General features: G+C 36.9%; 6 protein-coding genes and 1 long non-coding RNA gene across 11 annotated transcripts; 5 read left to right on the plus strand and 2 right to left on the minus strand.

The window, feature by feature from the left end:
• Window positions 1–959: 959 nt before the first annotated feature.
• Window positions 960–1,260, plus strand: AT4G24070 (carbon-carbon lyase; the record flags this gene model as incomplete). Its single annotated transcript, NM_118539.2, has 1 exon — window positions 960–1,260. The coding sequence occupies one exon, from the start codon at window positions 960–962 to the stop codon at window positions 1,158–1,160; it is 201 nt and encodes a 66-aa protein (NP_194138.1). The 3' UTR covers window positions 1,161–1,260.
• Window positions 1,261–3,251: 1,991 nt separating this feature from the next.
• ALL1 (aldolase like) lies at window positions 3,252–4,585 on the plus strand. 2 transcript variants are annotated; one of them, NM_118540.3, is made up of 3 exons: window positions 3,423–3,605; window positions 3,690–3,895; window positions 4,023–4,457. In NM_118540.3, the coding sequence occupies exons 1-3, from the start codon at window positions 3,449–3,451 to the stop codon at window positions 4,353–4,355; spliced, it is 696 nt and encodes a 231-aa protein (NP_194139.2). In that variant the 5' UTR covers window positions 3,423–3,448; the 3' UTR covers window positions 4,356–4,457. The 2 variants fall into 2 exon arrangements, with proteins under 2 accessions (NP_001328202.1, NP_194139.2); NM_001341640.1 differs by having other exon boundaries at window positions 3,252–3,895; window positions 4,023–4,585.
• A 144-nt stretch (window positions 4,586–4,729) lies between these two features.
• On the plus strand, window positions 4,730–6,722 carry AT4G24090 (homer protein). The gene is made up of 3 exons (NM_118541.4): window positions 4,730–5,193; window positions 5,643–6,003; window positions 6,354–6,722. The coding sequence occupies exons 1-3, from the start codon at window positions 4,807–4,809 to the stop codon at window positions 6,530–6,532; spliced, it is 927 nt and encodes a 308-aa protein (NP_194140.2). The 5' UTR covers window positions 4,730–4,806; the 3' UTR covers window positions 6,533–6,722.
• A 241-nt stretch (window positions 6,723–6,963) lies between these two features.
• On the plus strand, window positions 6,964–11,943 carry AT4G24100 (Protein kinase superfamily protein). 4 transcript variants are annotated; one of them, NM_001341643.1, is made up of 22 exons: window positions 7,047–7,138; window positions 7,263–7,506; window positions 7,619–7,873; window positions 7,955–8,079; window positions 8,170–8,214; window positions 8,451–8,532; window positions 8,625–8,693; window positions 8,812–8,982; window positions 9,064–9,129; window positions 9,218–9,286; window positions 9,392–9,460; window positions 9,564–9,841; window positions 9,945–10,066; window positions 10,158–10,249; window positions 10,321–10,359; window positions 10,441–10,497; window positions 10,575–10,682; window positions 10,772–10,823; window positions 10,911–10,963; window positions 11,046–11,110; window positions 11,212–11,263; window positions 11,360–11,943. In NM_001341643.1, exons 1-22 carry the CDS (start codon window positions 7,116–7,118, stop codon window positions 11,399–11,401), a joined length of 2,178 nt encoding a protein of 725 aa, NP_001328320.1. In that variant the 5' UTR covers window positions 7,047–7,115; the 3' UTR covers window positions 11,402–11,943. The 4 variants fall into 4 exon arrangements, with proteins under 4 accessions (NP_194141.2, NP_001328321.1, NP_001328322.1 ...); NM_118542.4 differs by having other exon boundaries at window positions 6,964–7,506; window positions 11,360–11,906; NM_001341642.1 differs by lacking the exon at window positions 10,441–10,497 and having other exon boundaries at window positions 7,027–7,138; window positions 11,360–11,906.
• A 28-nt stretch (window positions 11,944–11,971) lies between these two features.
• AT4G24110 (NADP-specific glutamate dehydrogenase) lies at window positions 11,972–12,963 on the minus strand. The gene has a single exon (NM_118543.3). It carries the CDS (start codon window positions 12,825–12,827, stop codon window positions 12,075–12,077), a length of 753 nt encoding a protein of 250 aa, NP_194142.1. The 5' UTR covers window positions 12,828–12,963; the 3' UTR covers window positions 11,972–12,074.
• Window positions 12,964–15,200: 2,237 nt separating this feature from the next.
• AT4G07245 lies at window positions 15,201–15,710 on the minus strand. Its single transcript, NR_142120.1, has one exon. It is a non-coding gene; the product is annotated as an other RNA (long non-coding RNA).
• Window positions 15,711–16,250: 540 nt separating this feature from the next.
• YSL1 (YELLOW STRIPE like 1) lies at window positions 16,251–19,412 on the plus strand. The gene is made up of 4 exons (NM_118544.4): window positions 16,251–17,033; window positions 17,287–17,554; window positions 17,633–17,767; window positions 17,858–19,412. The coding sequence occupies exons 1-4, from the start codon at window positions 16,646–16,648 to the stop codon at window positions 19,086–19,088; spliced, it is 2,022 nt and encodes a 673-aa protein (NP_567694.2). The 5' UTR covers window positions 16,251–16,645; the 3' UTR covers window positions 19,089–19,412.
• The last annotated feature ends 107 nt before the right edge of the window (window positions 19,413–19,519 follow it).

The following is a 19,519-nucleotide window of genomic DNA, read 5'->3' on the forward strand; positions in this document are numbered from 1 at the left end:
ACTTTTCATTTTGGTTTGGTGAGAAAAAGGGAAAACAAATTAGATTGGGAGGACGACCTTCACATGCTGATCAATTAAGTATATAGTAGAATATAAACAAAAAGAATATGAAGTGTAACCGTAAAACTAAGATGTTCGCATGCATGAGAAGGATATTATTCACATTTCCAATATTATTTTTGTACAAATATATTTCTATTATGATATTTCATTCGCGTTAGCAAATTTATACTACTAAGTGGGTATTAGTAGGTTTTAGTTAATATCAAATTCATACATTAGAATGCAACTCAATAAAATATATTCAATAAAGATTGATCAAGTACACAATTAATGAATCGGATAAAACTTTGATGCTACGTTTAGGCGTTGACATAAAAAAGAAGAAGATTTGATGCGACCTACGCATAGGTTTTGAAAGGCGTTGGGAAAGGTATGACTCCCGACCGTTTTTTTTTTATTGTGAGTGAGTGATATATACGCATATGGTTGTGATCGCATAAATCATTGTGAACGCACCAAACATTCAAATATTGTTCGTAAAATATATGACTTGTAAGCTTCAACGCATTGCTAGAACGAAAACAAGATTAATAAAACAGAAATTGAAAAACACATGAAGATCAAAGATGGTCAACTCATATAGAACCGGATCATGTTTTAATTTGCAGTCTTTTCATGTCCTTTTAACTAAACCTTCACACTGTCAAGTTTTCCTTGGTCACATACACGGATACAACTAGTTTCAACTTTGCACCTAGGTCTGAATTATTTGTCTCACCTTGTCTCAAACTAGTTACATTAACACCAACAAATTAGTGATTCATTGTAGATTTACTAAAAAACACGTTATCTCTCTTCGAGAAAGCCCAAGTCCATCATCACTTATTGGGCCGAGAGATCTGAGTGCTAGTTTGGGGTTACTTCACGATCCAGGAAACCCGAAAGTGAAGTCTGTCATGAGGGTGGCTGAGACGGCGGTTTTGGGATCTGATCCGGCTAACGGCGGAGCTTACTTGGCAGGGATGGCGACGGCACAGGACAAAGCCGTGGATCTAAAGTCACGTGGGTATCACATGATACTCGGAGCTACTGATGTGCCTTTGTTTAAGAAGGCGGTGGTTGACGACGTCAAAAGTTTTAAGCTTGGGTCTTCGTAAATTTATTATGATATATTTTGACGTAATTATAAGTTTTATATGATGATGAATAAGTTGTTTTTGTCGGAGATGTTTTGTGCCAAGGATATGTATGTAAGAGCAGCCTCAACGGGAGGTCTAAGTAGGGTACTAAACACAAAAAGATCTAAAAATTAAACCATTTGTTTGTCGTAGACGATATGTAATGAACCATTTGTTTTTCGTAGAACAATTGAATTTGAAAGCAATTTTACTTGTTCTCTTTGATACGAAAGATGTTTAAACTACCTGTGTCAAAGAAAATCTAGATTGTGAGAATGAGACAAGAGAAAGCAATTGCTCTTGAGGATGAACCTGACAAGAGACCTGATGTTACACAACTGAGCTCTTTTACAATCTTTTCTTGCCTTTACTTGGTTGATTTTAGTGCATGGGGTTATCTCCCGGAGATCAATTCCACAAGACAAAAAGTTAGTAGCTCGTAAGAACATTAGGCGTGATTCTTATCTGAATTAGCCTAATTTTGGTACGATTTTCGAATGGAGAAAGAAAAGGTCGGAGATTTCAAAGCACAACCACGATCAAGACGCTCTACGACTATGTTGATTGGCTTGGGATCTTAGAAAGCAAGAGAGTATAGTTTAATATCAAACTTCCTGAGGACAATGTACGGTAAAGACAAACTCTCGATGTCTCTGAAAGATACATGTCTGCATCCTCAGGCGAGTCTCTTCATAAGCAAAAACCAGATAATTCTCTTTTGTTTCTTCGTTTTTATGTTTCGTATATGCATGAGAATCTTGAGCGCTTAGGTTAGATATAATGTAGGGGATCCTCTAGAGTCGACCTGCATTTGGTACTCATGAAAAAAAAAAAATTGGTTGATTATTTTTCCAAACATAAACGATATACTAGTAATCTTGAATGCACAACACATCAATATATGAAAAAATCATTAAAATCTCAATTAAATAAAGAGCTACATTATGATTAAACAAAAAAAAACTTCATGGCGAAATACCGATAAATATAGCAGGAGCGATATGCTATTCTATAGAATTAATTTTCATAATTAGATAGTTCATAATAGAAAATAGTTAAGAAGCAGTAGGATGAACCCGATCATGATAACCAATACAACCCCATAGAGCAAACGCGATGAGGATGATGACCATAAGGATGGTGGCAACGATTGTTACGATGAACGAAGTATCCATATTGTTTCTTCACCGCACCAAATTTTTTATTTTTTTCTAACCTTTCCTCGTGTCTTCTTCTTCTTGAAATTACATTTATATTGTAAGTAAATTGGAAATAGTGGAAGTAATTTACATTTTGTCATCAAGAAACATACTAGCAAATTTTTTGAAATTTTACATTTAGTCTCTTAAAAATATTACCTAGGAGTAAAAATTTTGTAAGTAAATCGGGAAAAGTGGAAGCTTTTACATTTGTCATCAAGAAACATACTAGCAAAATCTGGAAAATTTTACATTTAGTCACTTAAAAATATTAACTAGGAATATATATAATAGAAATTTTACATCTTTTGGTATTTTGTTGGTCGTCAAAGTAAACATGACTATGTTGATTCGCTTGTGCGGTTGTACGAAGACAATGTACTGTAGAGACAAACTCTTGATGTCGACGCTATCTGGAGACTGCAGTCTTAGATAACCTTTTCATCGAGTTGGAAATAATTAGAGAAACCAAACAAAATGCAAGACCAACTTAATTCTCTTCTCTTGTAATTCTGGAGCTTAAGTTAGAGATTGGGTGTTGTCATATTAAATTTGTTAATCATACTGATTACTTTCACTCACATTTGTTCTTGTTATTGTTTATGTTAAATCGTCACTCACATTGTATGCACATGTCAGATTCAGACCAATGTTAAAAGTGCATTATTTTGTTTGGAAGCGTGTGAGAAAACAAAAAGTTTATGTACATAACATAAATCCAAAAGTACTACTCGAATAAAGTACAAACTTTATATCTTTTAAACTCCACGTAATAACTCATTTTTGTTTGTTTTAATCAAAAATTCAAACGTCTAAAATTTCGTCTTAAATAAGAAATGATATTAAGAAAAATATCTTTGGATTAATAACAGATCACCGAAAATTAGAATATGGTTTTACCAACCCAATTAAATTCTCAAATTAATTGGAAAGAGAATAATGTTGACAACAACAAAAAGGAAATAAATCGCATGCAATGAAAGGAATGAATCTTCTTCTTCTTCTTCTCTATTAACGCTTCTTCTTCTTCTCCTTCTTCATCACCCTCCTCCACTTCTCTCAGTCACAATGGCGACCAAAAAATCTCTGAAATCACGTCTCCAAGATGGAGAAAAGCTTCTCGGCCACTTTCTTCTCTCCTTTTCTCCGGAGCTTGCAGAGATCGCTGCAAGAGCTGGATTTGACTTCATTGTCGTCTACCTTGAGCACGGTGCCGGCGGGATTCGTGAAGCGCTTCACTGCATTCGAGCAATCGAAGCCGCTGGTTGCTCCACTGTCCTCCGTGTACCCGACATTAGTCAGGCTTGAGCTAAGAAAGCGTTAGATCTCGGACCCGACGGCATTATGTTCCCAATGGTCGAAACCGGAAGATCTGCATCCGAGGCGGTCTCGTTTTGCCTGTATCGTCCTGACGGTGTTCGCGGCTGTGCTTACTCCGTTGTGAGAGACTCCAGCTTCGGATTTAACGAAGGGTATTTGGGTAATTACGCTGATAAGCTCTTCATTATGTGCCAGGTTCGATCCTCAAATCCCCTTTGATTTTCAATTTTATTGGACGAAATTGTTAAATTGAATTCTAAAATGCCTACTTGTGAAAAAAATGGAAGTTAGAATTTTTATGCAATTGATATATTTTGTGCAGATTGAATCAGAGGAAGGTATGAAAAATGTGAAGGAGATCATAGCCGTTGATGGGATGGATTGTGTGATGATGGGGCCGAGAGATCTGAGTGCGAGTTTGGGGTTACTTAACGATCCAGGAAACCCGAAGGTGAAGTCGGTCATGAGGGTGGCTGAGACGGCGGTGTTGGCCTCTGATCCGGCGAATGGTGGAGCTTACTTGGCAGGGATGGCCACGGCTCAGGACAAAACCGGTGATCTCAAGGCACGTGGGTATCACGTGGTGCTCGGGTCAACCGATGTGTCGCTGTACAAGAAGGCTGTGGTTGATGAGGTCAACGCTTTTAAAGCGTAGTGTCGGAATTAGATTAGAGTCTGAATAAAACGGGAATTAGAGTGCTTTGTAATAAGTGATGAGTTTATGTACCCCATGATTATCTTCTACTTTGTTAGTTATGTCTACTACTTTGTTAGTTTTGACTTTTGAGCAAGTCTTGTTAAGATTCGCATTATCCAAAAGAAAATTTAAAGCCGCATTAACAGTGTTTAGCTCTGGTGTTACTAAAGAAAAAGTGATTATGCGGGTCAAACACTTCTCAAATAGTTTGCTTTGATTTCTTTGGAGAACTGAAATGCATGCCGTTTCGAAATATTAGAATGCATGTCGTTTCGTGGATTTCAGTACCAGTAAAGGCTAATGCTGATGCATCGTTGCATTTTAAAAATCGTGTCGTTTTTCATTCCGTTTTAGTGGCCACTCTTCGCAACCAGATAAGAACTCGAAGATTTTCTTTTTCTTTATCAAAATGCAATCTTTATCTCTGCAATCGCTTCCATGGAAACCAAATTCAGTGACTTTACCTGAAATTAATCTTTTGAATCCCAAGCAATTGACTGCCTCGAGTTCTCAGTATCGTAGAACTCGAAACTGGAGAATTAGAAGTTCGTCGGAAGATAATGTAGCAATTTCGAGTGACGGCGGAGATTTGAAGAATTCTCTGTCCGGTATTGTGGGAAATCAAGTGGAGGAGCTATTGAGCAGAGAAGAGAACAAAGGTTTGCTTGATGGTCTGGAAAAAGCTTCGTTGAGAGTGGAGATTGCGAAGAGAGAGCTCGAAGATATAGAGAGACAAGAAATTGAGGCGAAATTGCTACAGGATTATATTAATCAGCTCGAATCAAGAGCCGCAGAGGTGAGAGCTTGTTCTCGAAATGGTGTTAGATATGAAAATGATTGAACATTTGATTCTTTTGCTCTTTGGAATTTGAGGTTTTTGGGAGGTTCTACTATAGAGTATAGATTAAGGTTGCATTGAGAATGATTGGTTTATATTACAATGGACTAGTGAATTTGTGCAGTATATATTTATATGCCAGGATAAGCTCAAGTTGTGCATTGTATGCTTAGGATAGGATAGGTAATTCAAAGTATCAATCAATATCAATGGTGTTGCTTTTGTGCTTGAAACCTGGAAATGGGGTTTCTCTTAGTTTGTGTGAAGGTACTTCATTAGATAAGGTTACTAACTAAATCATGAGTTTGGTTGCATTTTGTGTTTTCTCGTGTTTTGGAACAAAGTCTCTAGTTTGGTTTTGTATTTGTAGACAGAGCATGTTAATCTTATTCAATATCTGATTCAAGATTGCAGAATGCCAGCAGGAGATTGACGCAGCAAGATCAATGGTTGAGGAAGCAGAACGCTCCTTGTCATTAGCAGATAACTCGACAATTGGAAGTTCGGAGAAAGGTTATTCGATTGATAAAGACAAGGAGAGGTTAGAATCTGCAAAAGCGGCAGTGATCGCAGCTGCGGTTGGGACCATTGCGGAACTCCCATTTGCTCTTTCTCAAGTCGCAAGCATGGAGCAGCTTGTTCTGCCCCTGGGAATAGCGTTTGCAAGCTGTGCATTGTTTGGAGTCACATTCAGGTATGCAGTCAGAAGAGACTTGGATGATAATCATCTCAAATCCGGAGCCGTTGCAGCTTTTGGGTTTGTTAAAGGTAACAACACATTTGATTACTGTTTCTATCTAACTTCTTTGAATTGTTCAAAAGCAATTGCGTTTTGTGATTGAATAAGCTTAACAGAAATGGTAAAAGAAAAAGACTTTCTTTGTCTTTGTCATGTTATATATTGTGTGGAAGTATGAGCTGGCAAAGTTCCCATCGTTGTCCCGCCCTTTGGTTGTTTTTAAATTATAATCTGCCAGTAATAGATTACTAATCAACGATTTGATTTATTCTAAATAATTGATGAGTTGATTATTAGTCTCTGACCTGTATTATTTGGATCTGTCTTTTTTTAAAAACAGATTTATTATAGATTCGATTTTTTTTAATGTGTTATATAGGACTTGGTATGTTGAGCAGAGGACCGCCATTGGAGCTGAGCTGGGAAAGCTTGTTTTCACATGGGATAGACGGCGCCGTTTTGGTGTCTCAGAGCGTCTTGATATTTGCGTTTGCGTCCATAGGTTTGGACTTCTGTTTCAAGATGAAGCTCTTAAGACCATTTCCTAGCTCTGACTAGATTGAAGAGCAAATTAAAAATGTAGAAATGAACAAAATCTTCTTTTGAAGACTTTATTTGTTTTTTTTTATATTATTAATTTTGGTCTAAAATGTAAATGTTTCATCCTAGATTTTTATGATCTTTAACTTGTCACAAAAAAAGTTACACCTGATTTTAAAAGCATGATCATAAGGAATATTGAATTTAGAATGATGAATCCATACATAATTCAAATTTTGCTATAAAAAATGAATCAGTTGGGATAATTCTTTCTTTTAACTTTGTATAAAAAGTTATGAGGAATATTTATCTTTGTCAAGTGATGAAGTGATTAGTGACTTGTGAACTTAACCAAAGAGGTAGATGGGGTCAAGGCCATTCCTAGCCATTCATTATTTATAGTAAAGCCACGTGTAATAATCTTAGAAGCTTACAGATATACCACGTCAGCACAAAACAGTTCTTTTGTCTTTCGATCGCTCTCAAATCGCGTTTTGTCGTGGAGGTCAACTGATCAGAAAAATATAGCAAGCAGAAAGTGAAAAACAGCTGAATTATTATTTTTCTATACAAAAAATTAAAAAATTAGTATCCAATTTCAATGGGGTTTCGACTTGTTCTCGAGTAAACTACTAGTCTCTATCTCTCTCAGCTCCAGATTTTGTTTCTTCTTCTTCTGTGTTAAATTCATTTGATTTGTTGTATCTGAAGGCGAAATTACTGGTTTCTGATTTTTGGTGGTATTCAGGGCGGTTTTAAAGCGACGGAAGAAGATGGTGGGAGGAGGAGGAGGTAGTAGTGGTCGTGGTGGTGGTAGTGGTAGTGGTAGTAGTAAGCAGCAGAGAGGTTTCTCTATGAATCCTAAAGACTATAAGCTAATGGAAGAAATAGGCCATGGAGCTAGCGCTGTTGTCTATCGAGCGATCTATCTCCCTACTAATGAAGTCGTCGCCATCAAGTGTTTGGATCTCGATCGCTGCAATAGCAATCTGGTTCGTTTTCCTCCATCTTATTATTGCTTATGAATTAGAGAGGCTTTAGCTTTTGTCGTAGATCTCTTGTTTTATGAATTTAATGTATTTTTGTTTTTGTTTTGGTTGATAGGATGATATTAGGAGGGAATCTCAGACTATGAGTTTGATAGACCATCCCAACGTTATAAAGTCGTTTTGTTCATTCTCTGTCGACCATAGTCTTTGGGTTGTTATGCCATTCATGGCTCAAGGTTCGTGTTTGCATCTTATGAAGACTGCGTATTCAGACGGATTTGAAGAGTCTGCTATATGTTGTGTATTAAAAGAAACTCTTAAAGCTCTTGATTATCTTCATAGACAAGGCCATATCCATCGGGATGTTAAGGTTAGTGAAAGTGAAAAAAATTCAGCTTCATGGATCCATGTATGTAATATATTCAAAATTTGTTGTTTCTTTGCAACTTAGGCTGGAAACATACTTCTTGATGACAATGGTGAGATTAAGCTTGGCGATTTTGGTGTCTCTGCTTGCTTGTTTGATAACGGTGATAGGCAACGTGCTAGAAACACATTTGTTGGTACTCCTTGCTGGTTAGTTATTTAACTTCTTTCTTTTTGTATTTTAACCATCACTCTTAGATTCAATGGTTTACATTTAACCTCTTTGCTTCTGTTTTGTAGGATGGCACCGGAAGTTTTGCAGCCGGGAAATGGATACAATTCCAAGTGAGTTTACTTTAAGCTCAAATACTAGATAAAACGTTTATATTTTCTGCTTGTCTAAGATAGAAAGTAGCGTACTTTGGTATGTATGTATGTTAAGACAACTTGTCAAACTACTCTGCCTCTAATCCGAATGTAAACATATTTGCTTGGTGATGCATATCAGTTATATTTGTACTGTGGAACAAAGAAATGCAATAATTGCTTATTGGTTGGTTGTTCTTCTCATTTCTTAACAGGGCTGATATCTGGTCATTTGGTATAACAGCACTTGAATTGGCCCATGGTCATGCACCTTTCTCAAAATATCCTCCCATGAAGGTGCTTAGTATTTCTTTCTCTTTTTCGGCTTATGTGTATATTTTGCATCTATTAAAACGGTTCTGATTCTTTTCTTTTTTCCCTGGTTACAGGTGCTCCTAATGACTATTCAAAACGCACCTCCTGGCCTTGATTATGACCGTGATAAGAAATTTTCTAAGGTACTCGTGTTCTTTCTAGGTGTATTTCTTATGCTGTTCTAGTTTTGCTAGATTTTCTGTTTTTTCATTTGCAATAAATTTTTACTAAACTAACTAGAGGACTTTCAGTTGTGCCCAGTCCTTTAAAGAAATGGTTGCAATGTGTTTGGTGAAAGATCAAACAAAAAGGCCAACTGCTGAAAAACTGCTGAAGCACTCCTGTTTCAAACACACGAAGCCTCCAGAGCAAACTGTGAAAATTTTATTTTCCGATTTACCACCTCTTTGGACACGTGTAAAATCTCTTCAGGTTAGCCATGCTCTTTGTGTTTCAGCTTTTTTGTGGAAGTGATGATGTTCTTACCTTTTGTATCGGGTTGTTATATGACAGGATAAGGATGCTCAACAGCTTGCATTAAAGAGAATGGCCACTGCTGACGAGGAAGCTATATCACAGGTGACACACCCCTTATATTGACAACATTACCTAAATACTTAATGAGTCGAATTGCAGAGTGGGCATAAAACAATATTTTTAATGTCAGAGCGAATACCAAAGAGGAGTGAGCGCTTGGAACTTTGACGTCAGAGACTTGAAAACACAAGCATCTTTGGTAATTTACTTCTCGCAAGCTATCTGTGATTGCACTATCCTTAAATTTCTGTTCATTGGTTTCATCACATAATCCCTGTTTTTATATTGTTTGTTTGTGTACTAGTTAATTGATGATGATGATCTAGAAGAGAGTAAGGAAGATGAAGAAATATTATGTGCACAGTTTAATAAGGCGAGTACTATGTAGATAAAGTTCAGAAAAATGCATCTATAAAATTTCACTTCCTTGGTATGCAAGTTTGGTTGTCTGAACATATCTTAGAAAATCCCTGCAGGTGAATGACAGAGAGCAAGTATTTGATAGTCTGCAACTATATGAAAACATGAACGGAAAAGAAAAGGTTTCCAATACTGAGGTGGAAGAACCAACCTGCAAAGAGAAATTCACTTTCGTTACAACTACTTCTTCTTTAGAACGAATGTCACCAAATTCAGAGCATGACATTCCCGAGGCCAAGGTTAAGCCATTAAGACGCCAAAGTCAGAGTGGACCACTTACAAGCAGGACTGTATTAAGCCACTCGGCTTCAGAGAAAAGTCATATCTTTGAAAGGTTTGACATTTGCTAATTGCTGTTTGAGACTACACTTTAAATCTGCTTGTCCTATATATAGTACCTTTCAAACAATCCAACTTGTTAATTTTCTATCTGCTAGATCCGAGAGTGAACCGCAGACGGCACCAACAGTCCGAAGAGCACCCAGCTTTAGTGGTCCTTTGAATCTTTCAACCCGTGCTTCTTCAAACAGTTTGTCTGCTCCCATCAAATACTCAGGAGGTGAGCAAGTGATATAGGCAGTCTTCGTCCAGCTTAGTGGTTTTATTGCTTCTCTTGCAGTTGAGTTAAAGGTTTTGTCCATTTCGAATAGGATTCCGTGATTCTCTGGATGATAAGTCAAAGGCTAATCTGGTTCAGAAAGGACGATTTTCAGTAACATCAGGAAATGTAGATCTTGCGAAGGTTGGTATTTAATTTACTGCTATTAATTTTCCTATTTCTTTGACGGTAACTAACAATACAATCTACTCTAGGATGTTCCATTAAGTATAGTCCCTCGTCGATCTCCACAGGTTGGTTTCTTGTCTCTGCTTATTACTGTAGACTGGTTCTTCACCTTTGTTAGTTACCTGATAAATTATACATAATTCCAGGCGACCCCCCTGAGAAAATCTGCAAGTGTGGGTAACTGGATACTTGAGCCCAAAATGGTCAGTTTGCGATCACAAAGTGTCCTTCAAGTCATTCATTTCTGTATCTTAATCTTAGTCTTATTTCTATCTTGCAGCCAACAGCTCAGCCTCAGACGATCAAGGAGCATAGTAGCCATCCTACGTCTTCCTCACCCATCATGCCTCAACTTCAACATCTATTCCAGCAAAACTCAATACAACAGGTGAGGAACATCCATTAAGACATGAGACTTATCTCTTATTAATTAATTAGCAGGATCTTAACTTCTGCAATTGAATGATTTCGCTGCAGGATCTTATTATGAATTTACTAAATAGCTTACAACCCGTGGAGGCAACAGAAGGTAGTATAGACAATTATACTTCAATCTGCTGTGACTTTATTATTGATTGAAGACTATTCAGTAACGGTGCCTTCATCTTTCTTATAGGTTCTCAATCTGGGAAGTTACCACCTTTGCCTCGCTCAGACAGTAATGGAAACGTAAGTTGATTTTTCATATATGTTCTGAAAACTTTCATAAAGATATTGCTCACAGCTATGTAACTATTACTATGGATAACAGGTTGAACCTGTGGCTTCAGAGAGGGAGAGGTTACTTCTTAGCAGTATCTCCGACCTCCGTGCTAGGTTAGTCCTCTTCTTCAAGCAAAGCTTTTGTTTCTAAAGAATAATGTAGTTAGTCTTTCTAAGTGGATCTTCCTGCAAGCTTTAACTGCCAAAATCTTCAGGCTGGACGACTTAACGGAGGAACTCGATATAGAGAAATCAAAATACAGCCAAGTAAGTTAACACATTTTCAACTCGTTAAAACGCAATAATCTGCTTGTTGTGTTTCGTGTCATCAAGCAAATCTTTCGTTTATGTTTGTGTGTACAGCTGCAACAGAAATTGAAAGCATTCACGGGTCGCGAACACTAAGTGTAACCAGAGGGAAAGCGACACTGGAAACACTGAACTGCACAGAACCTGTAGGAGAAAGAGTGAAGTCTCTTTTGGTTATAACAGTAATAACCAGACAAGAGCTTAGAGACAGTGAGGCATAGAGCATATCAATTTCTTTAGTTGGGTTCAGTGTAGGTTCCAGACGATGACAATGACGACTAAAACAAGATACGACCGATGTCTGCTTCTGATGTAAACTACTAGTTGAAGACAACAGAAACGAATACAGAAATAAAAGAAAAGGAGAAGAAAGTTCCTTTGGGGGGTCTCAACCCCACATATATTTGCTTATATATTTATTATCACACGTTTTGATCATTTTTTGTTTTATTTTGTTTGGTGTATCATAATTTACTAGTGAGATAAAGGAGAAAGCTCTTCTTTTGGGTTCTTTGTGTATTGTAATTTGTAAATGCAAATTGATTGATGTACTTTTGTGTTTTCATCACATTCTTAAACATTATCTTCTGGTTTTACCTTATTTTTTCAAGTTGAGAGGATTCAATTGAAAATTTGAAACTAGAAAGTTCATTGCTCTATGTTCGAAGAAAAATGAACTCTCGACTATTGTAATCAAAATCATGGTTTTTTTACATTTATGTTCCAACGTTATTGTACAATTACACTGATTGATTGATTACACAAGGAATTAGAAGAAGGTTCTTCTTGTCCTTCTTCTTCTCCCACTTGTCAAGGTTTTGGTAGAGGCTTTAGACACTAAATAGCCCACACCCAAACACATAACCCAAATCCCCAAATCTACGGCCCATCCCATTCCTTCTGTCTCAGACTCCATCTCAGCCGTCCATTCCACCTCTTCCCACTCTCCCTCTCCGTCGTCAGATTCGCCGCTACACGTGCAAAAACACACGCCGCCGTCAGAATCCCTCCCTTCCTCTCTCTCCTCCGGTATCTCCTCCAAACACTCAAACCCAATCTTTTGCTTTCTCCTTCTTCTATGTTTCCTCGCCATCGTCGCTGTTGCCACGTGTCCCTCCGCCGCAACAACAACTTCCGCCGCTCCTTCCTCTTCCATCTCACACTCGCACTCAAGTTTCCACTTGTCTCCTTCGTCTTTTCTGAAAATACCTTTTATCACCCTCTCCTCACTCATGTACACCTCGAAGCGGATCCCTTCCCAGACCCGAACACGTTCTCTTGACCCGTAAATCACGTCTCCTCCTTTCACGACTCTGTGAAGCGTCACGAAAGCTGGGGAATCGGGTCGGATCTTGGACCCATCAAGCTCGAAAGCAGCTTCGTTGATTCGTGGTGGGTAGAGAAGAGTGAGAGAATCCGGTAAGAATCCTCGGGTGGGTAAACCTGTGAACCGGACGAAGAAAGCTTTAACCTTTAAGCTCTCTTTCTCGACATAACGCTCGAAATCGGGCGACCTACACATTTCTGTATTTTGGGTTCGTTAGAAAACTCTCTGTTTCTCGTAGACTTTGATCTAAAAACTTGTGAAAGGATCGGCCTTTTTAAGAGGGAAACATCATAGAGAAAGGTGGCGACTTGTGACTTCTGTTTTGTTTGAATCCTAGGGGTGGTGGCACGCGGTTTGGCTGCTGACGTGGACGTCTCGACGAAATGTCCTAGTTGTTTAAAAATATAAATTCGGGTCAAAATCAGAAATGGCGTGTGGCTTCATCATCACTTCACGGTTGCATGATTTGCATCGGTGGTCTATAAAATATCAACATGCGAGCAGCAACGTTTAGCATGATTACGAACGTGGTTTCTCATCTTGAGTTGCACAATTGTCTGCAGACTTTGCTTGTTTGTCTTCTACTTACAACTTGTCTTCTTCCTATATTTCATTTGTCGTTTCTGTTCACTTTGGTTTAAGAGAATTATATATCACACAATTCACAACCGGACAAGTAATCAATCCCAAGCTAAATTCCAAACTCAAATCTTTTAAAAAGCTAATACTAGCTATAATTTAGTAATTTGATAGAACGTAGTTTACAAGCTTGCTCGATTAAATTGCAATTACGACGATTTCCAACAAGAATTTGTAGTTATAGCTTATAAAGTTAAGTACTTAAATGCAATGCTATAAAGCATTTTTAGTTAAATAATTTCATGATACATGTACATGAATGAATGTTAACTTTTTTTTGTTTTGTTTAGTTTCTTGGAAGATATTTATTTTTTTGACTGTAATGATTTAGACATGATTTTTATATTATATAAAGGTCCCACATGATCTTGAGCTGCTGGTTTTGGGTTCTCTTTTCAACTCACACTTCTTCAAAAGCGAATTTGCTTGTAACATGTTAATATAAAATTATTATTAAATCTATAGGATTGTCCTTAATGGGCCGGCCTTTTACGATATAAAATTTGGTTCAAATAAATGTCGAATACGTCTTTTCGTTCAGCCCATGAATTGACTAAACAAAGGGGATTAGAATCCAAACAATCAAATTTCTTCTATAGTTTAGTTTAGAACAAGACCATGACCATGACCAATATTATATATATCGATTATTCGTTTTTATATGTTCTATATGCTTAAACCAAACTTAAAATGTAAAAGAAAAACACTGTGAATCATTTTCAGAGTTATGATGTATTTTGTTAGGAAACCAAACCCCTGTTAAAAACTAATACTGAAAGTCTGAAACTATGACGATATTCACTTTCAATTGGATTTTTTTTTTCTATTTGATTTAAGGAAGTACTTTTGAACCCGAAAACTAACTGAAACTTAACCACACACAAAAAAAAAGGATTTGTATCTTATATTGAACACTACAGAATTTCGACATTAGATTTTTTATGATTTTGGTTTTCATAAGAGTTTAAAAATGTGATCATCTGTTTTGGACACTGCAAATAGAGATTTTAAAACAATAAACCAAGTAGATATAATAGTCCGTATAGTTTGTCCTTATATATAACATTATAGGTGTAAAACACGGACTACATAAAAGTGGACACATAAATGCAAAATTGTTACTACGAAACTTTACACTGCATGTGACTGATATTTTACGCTCATTACATTTGGATCATTCGTAGTGATAAATTAATTCAGGGTAACATGGCAAGTAAGTGAGAACGTGGTCATTAATTTCCCCCAACTAGTTACTAAAATAACTAAGGTAACCTTCGAACAAAAACAAAACTTTGGTAAACCAAAATACAAAAACTTAGGTAACATGACAATGAAAGTAAAGAATATATAGTACTTGTTGATAAGAATATAGTACTCGTTAATAAAACGCTGTCGGTAGAAGCGGGTTTGGACGCAATCGCAGGAATTAGATGGAAAACAAACAAAAAAGAAAAAGAAATAGAGTTTTAGCAAAGAGTCAAAAAGAGTCATTTTCATATATAGTTTGGGGTCAATGTAGGGCTATAGGAGGATAAGTTGTGACTTTAAGAGTGAATGAGATTCTTTCTCAAATGAATGGTGTCAAGGACTAGTATTCATTTTTTCTTCTTTCGTCTCCATCCACCTATCAATATCCCCAATCTTTTTTACATTTTTGAAATGTTTTTTGTTTTGTTTTGTTTTCCTCAATTTTAGATAATAAGTAGACGAATCTAATCCCTACTAGGCCTAATCCCTATATAATACACGCATTTTATGTCATATTAGAAAGCAACATGTTAGTTGAAAAGTTTAAAGTGTTTTGGTTTCAGCTTTGTACCCACTATTAGATTTTAATTACTAATTTTTTTTTGTAACTGATTTATCGTTTTTAGTATTGATAGATGTTAGGAACTTTATATCAAAAATAAGGTGAGACCTAATGTATAAAAGAGAAGCAATCAACACATTACCAATTCAGTTTAAATAGAAAATTTGCTAAACTTAACCCCGCATGCCCTTGCGTAAAGCATTCAAAGCACAAGTGAAAATAAACCCACACTTCAGAAGTTATATGTTAGTCAATTGTCTAATTTTGATTGCTATTTTCCTTTTCTCTTTCTTTATTTTCTTCATCGCCGATGTGGTGTTCCACAATCTATTATTCACGTTTACTTAGGTTTTGTTAATATATATTTTCTTCCCCTCCTACGTGTTTTCAACATATTTTCATTAATTTTCTCTATTTTCATTCTGGGAATTAGATCTTTAACATCGTCACTACTCATCACTGTCACCAGTAATGAGAAAAAATACAAAATAAAACCACACACTCTCAAAGCTGGATTTCTTGTCATTGAACTATCGCTAATTAATACTGTGGAACTCGTAGAATAATCAAGACGAAGGGATTGCGTAGAAAGAGAAACGAAAAAAAAGAAAGAAGAAAGTGCATTGTCCTTGTCATGACATGTGGAAGTATCGGTCTTATATGGTCCATTGAGCCACACTCATTTAGAATCTCACTACTTTTTCACCATTTTCACATCTATACACGATTATAGCATCTATATACATTTACTTTTTCAATTATTCTGCTATTATGGGTTTTGGATATTCATGTCCTAATCATTATAATTCTCTTAAACAAATATCGAATTTCGAATATTTTTTAAGGTTATTGGCTATATGTACTATATTTCTATAGAATAGTTTTTGTTAATATCATCGATCGATCTTCAGTCTTATTTTGAACTATCTAATATATTCAGTGGCTTTTCATATGGACATAAAACCTAGGCCAGTGTCGAAAGTTCATAAACTTCGAAGTCAAAACTAGCTATAATGGTTATCTTTGAAAAGTAACTCAAATATAAGGAGAGTAGAAATTCTACACGTAATGCTGTCCGAGACATTTAATTATGGACGATGTGATTGCAGAAACAATTTTGTTTTCAAACCCTCTCTTGATCAAAAAGGACATTTAAATCATTGCATCCACTTCAACCACACACATTCATTTGGCTGTAATAACATTTCAAAGATTCTTACAAAACAAGTGAAATGTCATTAAATGTCCTTTTAGAACAAGATGCTAACGACAATCTACTTGGCCACTTGACTTGTATACCAAATTTCTCCCAACTTTTTGTTCACAGAATTTGCGTTTACAACTTTGGCGTTTGTGTTTTGACGGATTCGTCTAAGTGGGACAATGCGCGTGTCGGACATGCGCACTTAAGAGGGTAGAGACAGTGAGTTCTTTAGCTTTCCTTATATTCTCTTTCAAACCAAAAAAGAGACTACTATTTTTTGTACACTTAGACTAAGGAAAGCAAAGTTTCATATTCCTAAAAATTCTGGTTTTATAAGTATCAAAGACAAATTCAGTCTCCATGGAAATAGAGCAAAGAAGGATCATGAAGAGAGAAGGAGAAGAAGAAGAAGACAACAATCAACTTTCACTGCAAGAAGAAGAACCAGATACAGAGGAAGAGATGTCTGGGAGGACAATCGAACCGTGGACGAAGCAGATAACGGTGAGAGGAGTGTTCGTGAGCATAGTGATCGGAGTTGTGTTCAGTGTGATTGCTCAGAAGCTAAATCTCACGACAGGAATTGTTCCAAATCTCAACAGCTCTGCAGCTTTACTTGCTTTTGTCTTTGTCCAGACTTGGACTAAGATTCTCAAGAAATCAGGATTTGTTGCGAAACCATTCACAAGACAAGAGAACACAATGATTCAGACATCTGCTGTTGCTTGTTACGGCATCGCTGTCGGAGGTTAATTTAAGAACATAAATTTGCTTTTATTTATTTCTTAATAGTTTATTTTCTTGCGAAACAAGCAAAGATTCAGTGAAAGGATCTGTGAAACAGTTCCAAACATACTAAAATATATTAACTTTTTGAAAAACTTTTGGGTTAGTTGAGTCACAAAAAAGGGTTGATATTGCTTTTGCTTTTGGGTATGATATAAAATCTAAGTTGTAAAATTTTGATTTAAAATATTTGAGTATTTGTTTTTCTTTTTCAGGTGGGTTTGCTTCATATCTTCTGGGGTTAAACCATAAGACATATGTGTTGTCTGGTGTGAACTTGGAAGGTAACTCTCCAAAGAGTGTGAAAGAACCTGGCCTTGGTTGGATGACTGCTTATCTCTTTGTTGTCTGTTTCATCGGTCTTTTTGTCCTAATCCCTCTCCGAAAGGTTATGATTGTTGACCTTAAATTAACATATCCGAGTGGTTTAGCTACTGCGGTTCTCATCAATGGCTTCCACACACAAGGAGATGCACAGGCCAAGTAAGTTCATTAACCTATTTTACAAAAAGTGATATTGTTACATAAGTTTCCTAATCTTTAATTGGAATCGATTTGCAGGAAACAAGTGCGTGGTTTCATGAAATACTTCTCATTTAGTTTCTTGTGGGGTTTCTTCCAGTGGTTTTTCTCTGGTATTGAAGATTGTGGCTTTGCTCAATTCCCAACCTTTGGTTTGAAAGCTTGGAAACAAACGTAAGCATTAATTATACAAAAACAAAACAAAAATATTTCAGTGAAACGAGTTCTTGAATCATATAATAACTAAAAACTTTTTTTTGGTAGGTTCTTCTTTGATTTCAGCATGACATTTGTGGGAGCAGGAATGATTTGTTCACATTTGGTTAACCTTTCTTTGCTTTTAGGAGCTATCCTCTCTTATGGCTTAATGTGGCCTCTTCTTGATAAACTTAAGGGCTCTTGGTTCCCTGATAATCTCGACGAACACAACATGAAGAGCATTTACGGCTACAAAGTCTTCTTATCCGTAGCTCTAATCCTCGGCGACGGTCTTTACACTTTCGTTAAGATCCTCTTTGTGACCATTGCCAATGTCAACGCAAGATTGAAGAACAAACCTAATGATCTAGATGACGTAGGTCACAAGAAACAACGGAAAGATCTCAAGGAAGATGAGAATTTCCTCAGAGATAAAATCCCAATGTGGTTCGCAGTTTCCGGATATCTTACATTCGCTGCGGTCTCAACCGTCGTGGTTCCTCTGATATTTCCTCAGCTCAAATGGTATTACGTTATTGTAGCTTACATTTTCGCGCCTTCTCTGGCCTTCTGTAACGCTTATGGAGCTGGACTTACAGACATTAACATGGCTTATAACTACGGCAAAATTGGTCTTTTTGTCATCGCGGCTGTGACGGGAAGAGAGAACGGAGTTGTAGCCGGACTCGCCGGTTGTGGACTGATCAAATCCGTTGTTTCGGTTTCTTGTATTTTGATGCAAGATTTCAAGACGGCTCATTACACGATGACGTCACCTAAGGCTATGTTTGCTAGCCAAATGATTGGAACGGTCGTTGGATGCATCGTGACGCCGTTAAGTTTCTTTTTGTTCTACAAAGCGTTCGACATTGGAAACCCTAACGGAGAATTCAAGGCTCCTTACGCTTTGATTTACAGAAATATGGCGATTCTTGGGGTGCAAGGCTTCTCTGCTCTGCCTCTTCACTGTCTCCAAATGTGTTACGGGTTTTTCGGGTTTGCTGTTTTGGTCAACGTCGTCAGAGATCTTACTCCGGCGAAGATTGGAAGATTCATGCCACTTCCGACGGCGATGGCTGTTCCGTTTCTTGTCGGAGCTTATTTCGCAATCGACATGTGTGTTGGGACTTTGATTGTGTTTGTTTGGGAGAAGATGAATCGGAAGAAAGCAGAGTTTATGGTTCCGGCGGTGGCTTCAGGGCTAATCTGTGGCGAAGGGCTTTGGACTTTACCTGCGGCGGTGCTTGCCCTCGCCGGAGTAAAACCTCCGATATGTATGAAGTTCTTAGCTTCATAGGATCAGTCAAAGAGATAAGAAGACTTGTGAAGTTAGAGTACTTAGAAGACGTCAATGATATTAAAATCATCCTATTCTTAGAATAACAGGTAGACTTCTGAACAAGAACATCTCTTCTTCTAGGAATTAAGACTAAAATCTACTTACATCCGGATGATTCATGCTCTGTTTTTTGGTTTGGTATAATTTGTCAACACATCTAGATCTGTTCCATTTCCGGTTATCTTCTATTGGGTTATCTCTGAAACTGTTATGGGCTCGGCCCATAAATTTAAACCTTGGTGTAACAAAAAGTAATAAAATCAGCTATTTAATCCTATATATTTGTTTCTTTTTTTATTATATAGGAAGAAATCCTTGCCTTTAGATTGCATACACTAGAATTTTAGTATTTTCAAAAAAGAACACTATATTTCAAATAAAAATGGTAT

Source organism: Arabidopsis thaliana, chromosome 4 (assembly GCF_000001735.4).
Source record: "Arabidopsis thaliana chromosome 4, partial sequence".
In the NCBI taxonomy this organism is placed as follows: Eukaryota; Viridiplantae; Streptophyta; class Magnoliopsida; order Brassicales; family Brassicaceae; genus Arabidopsis; species Arabidopsis thaliana.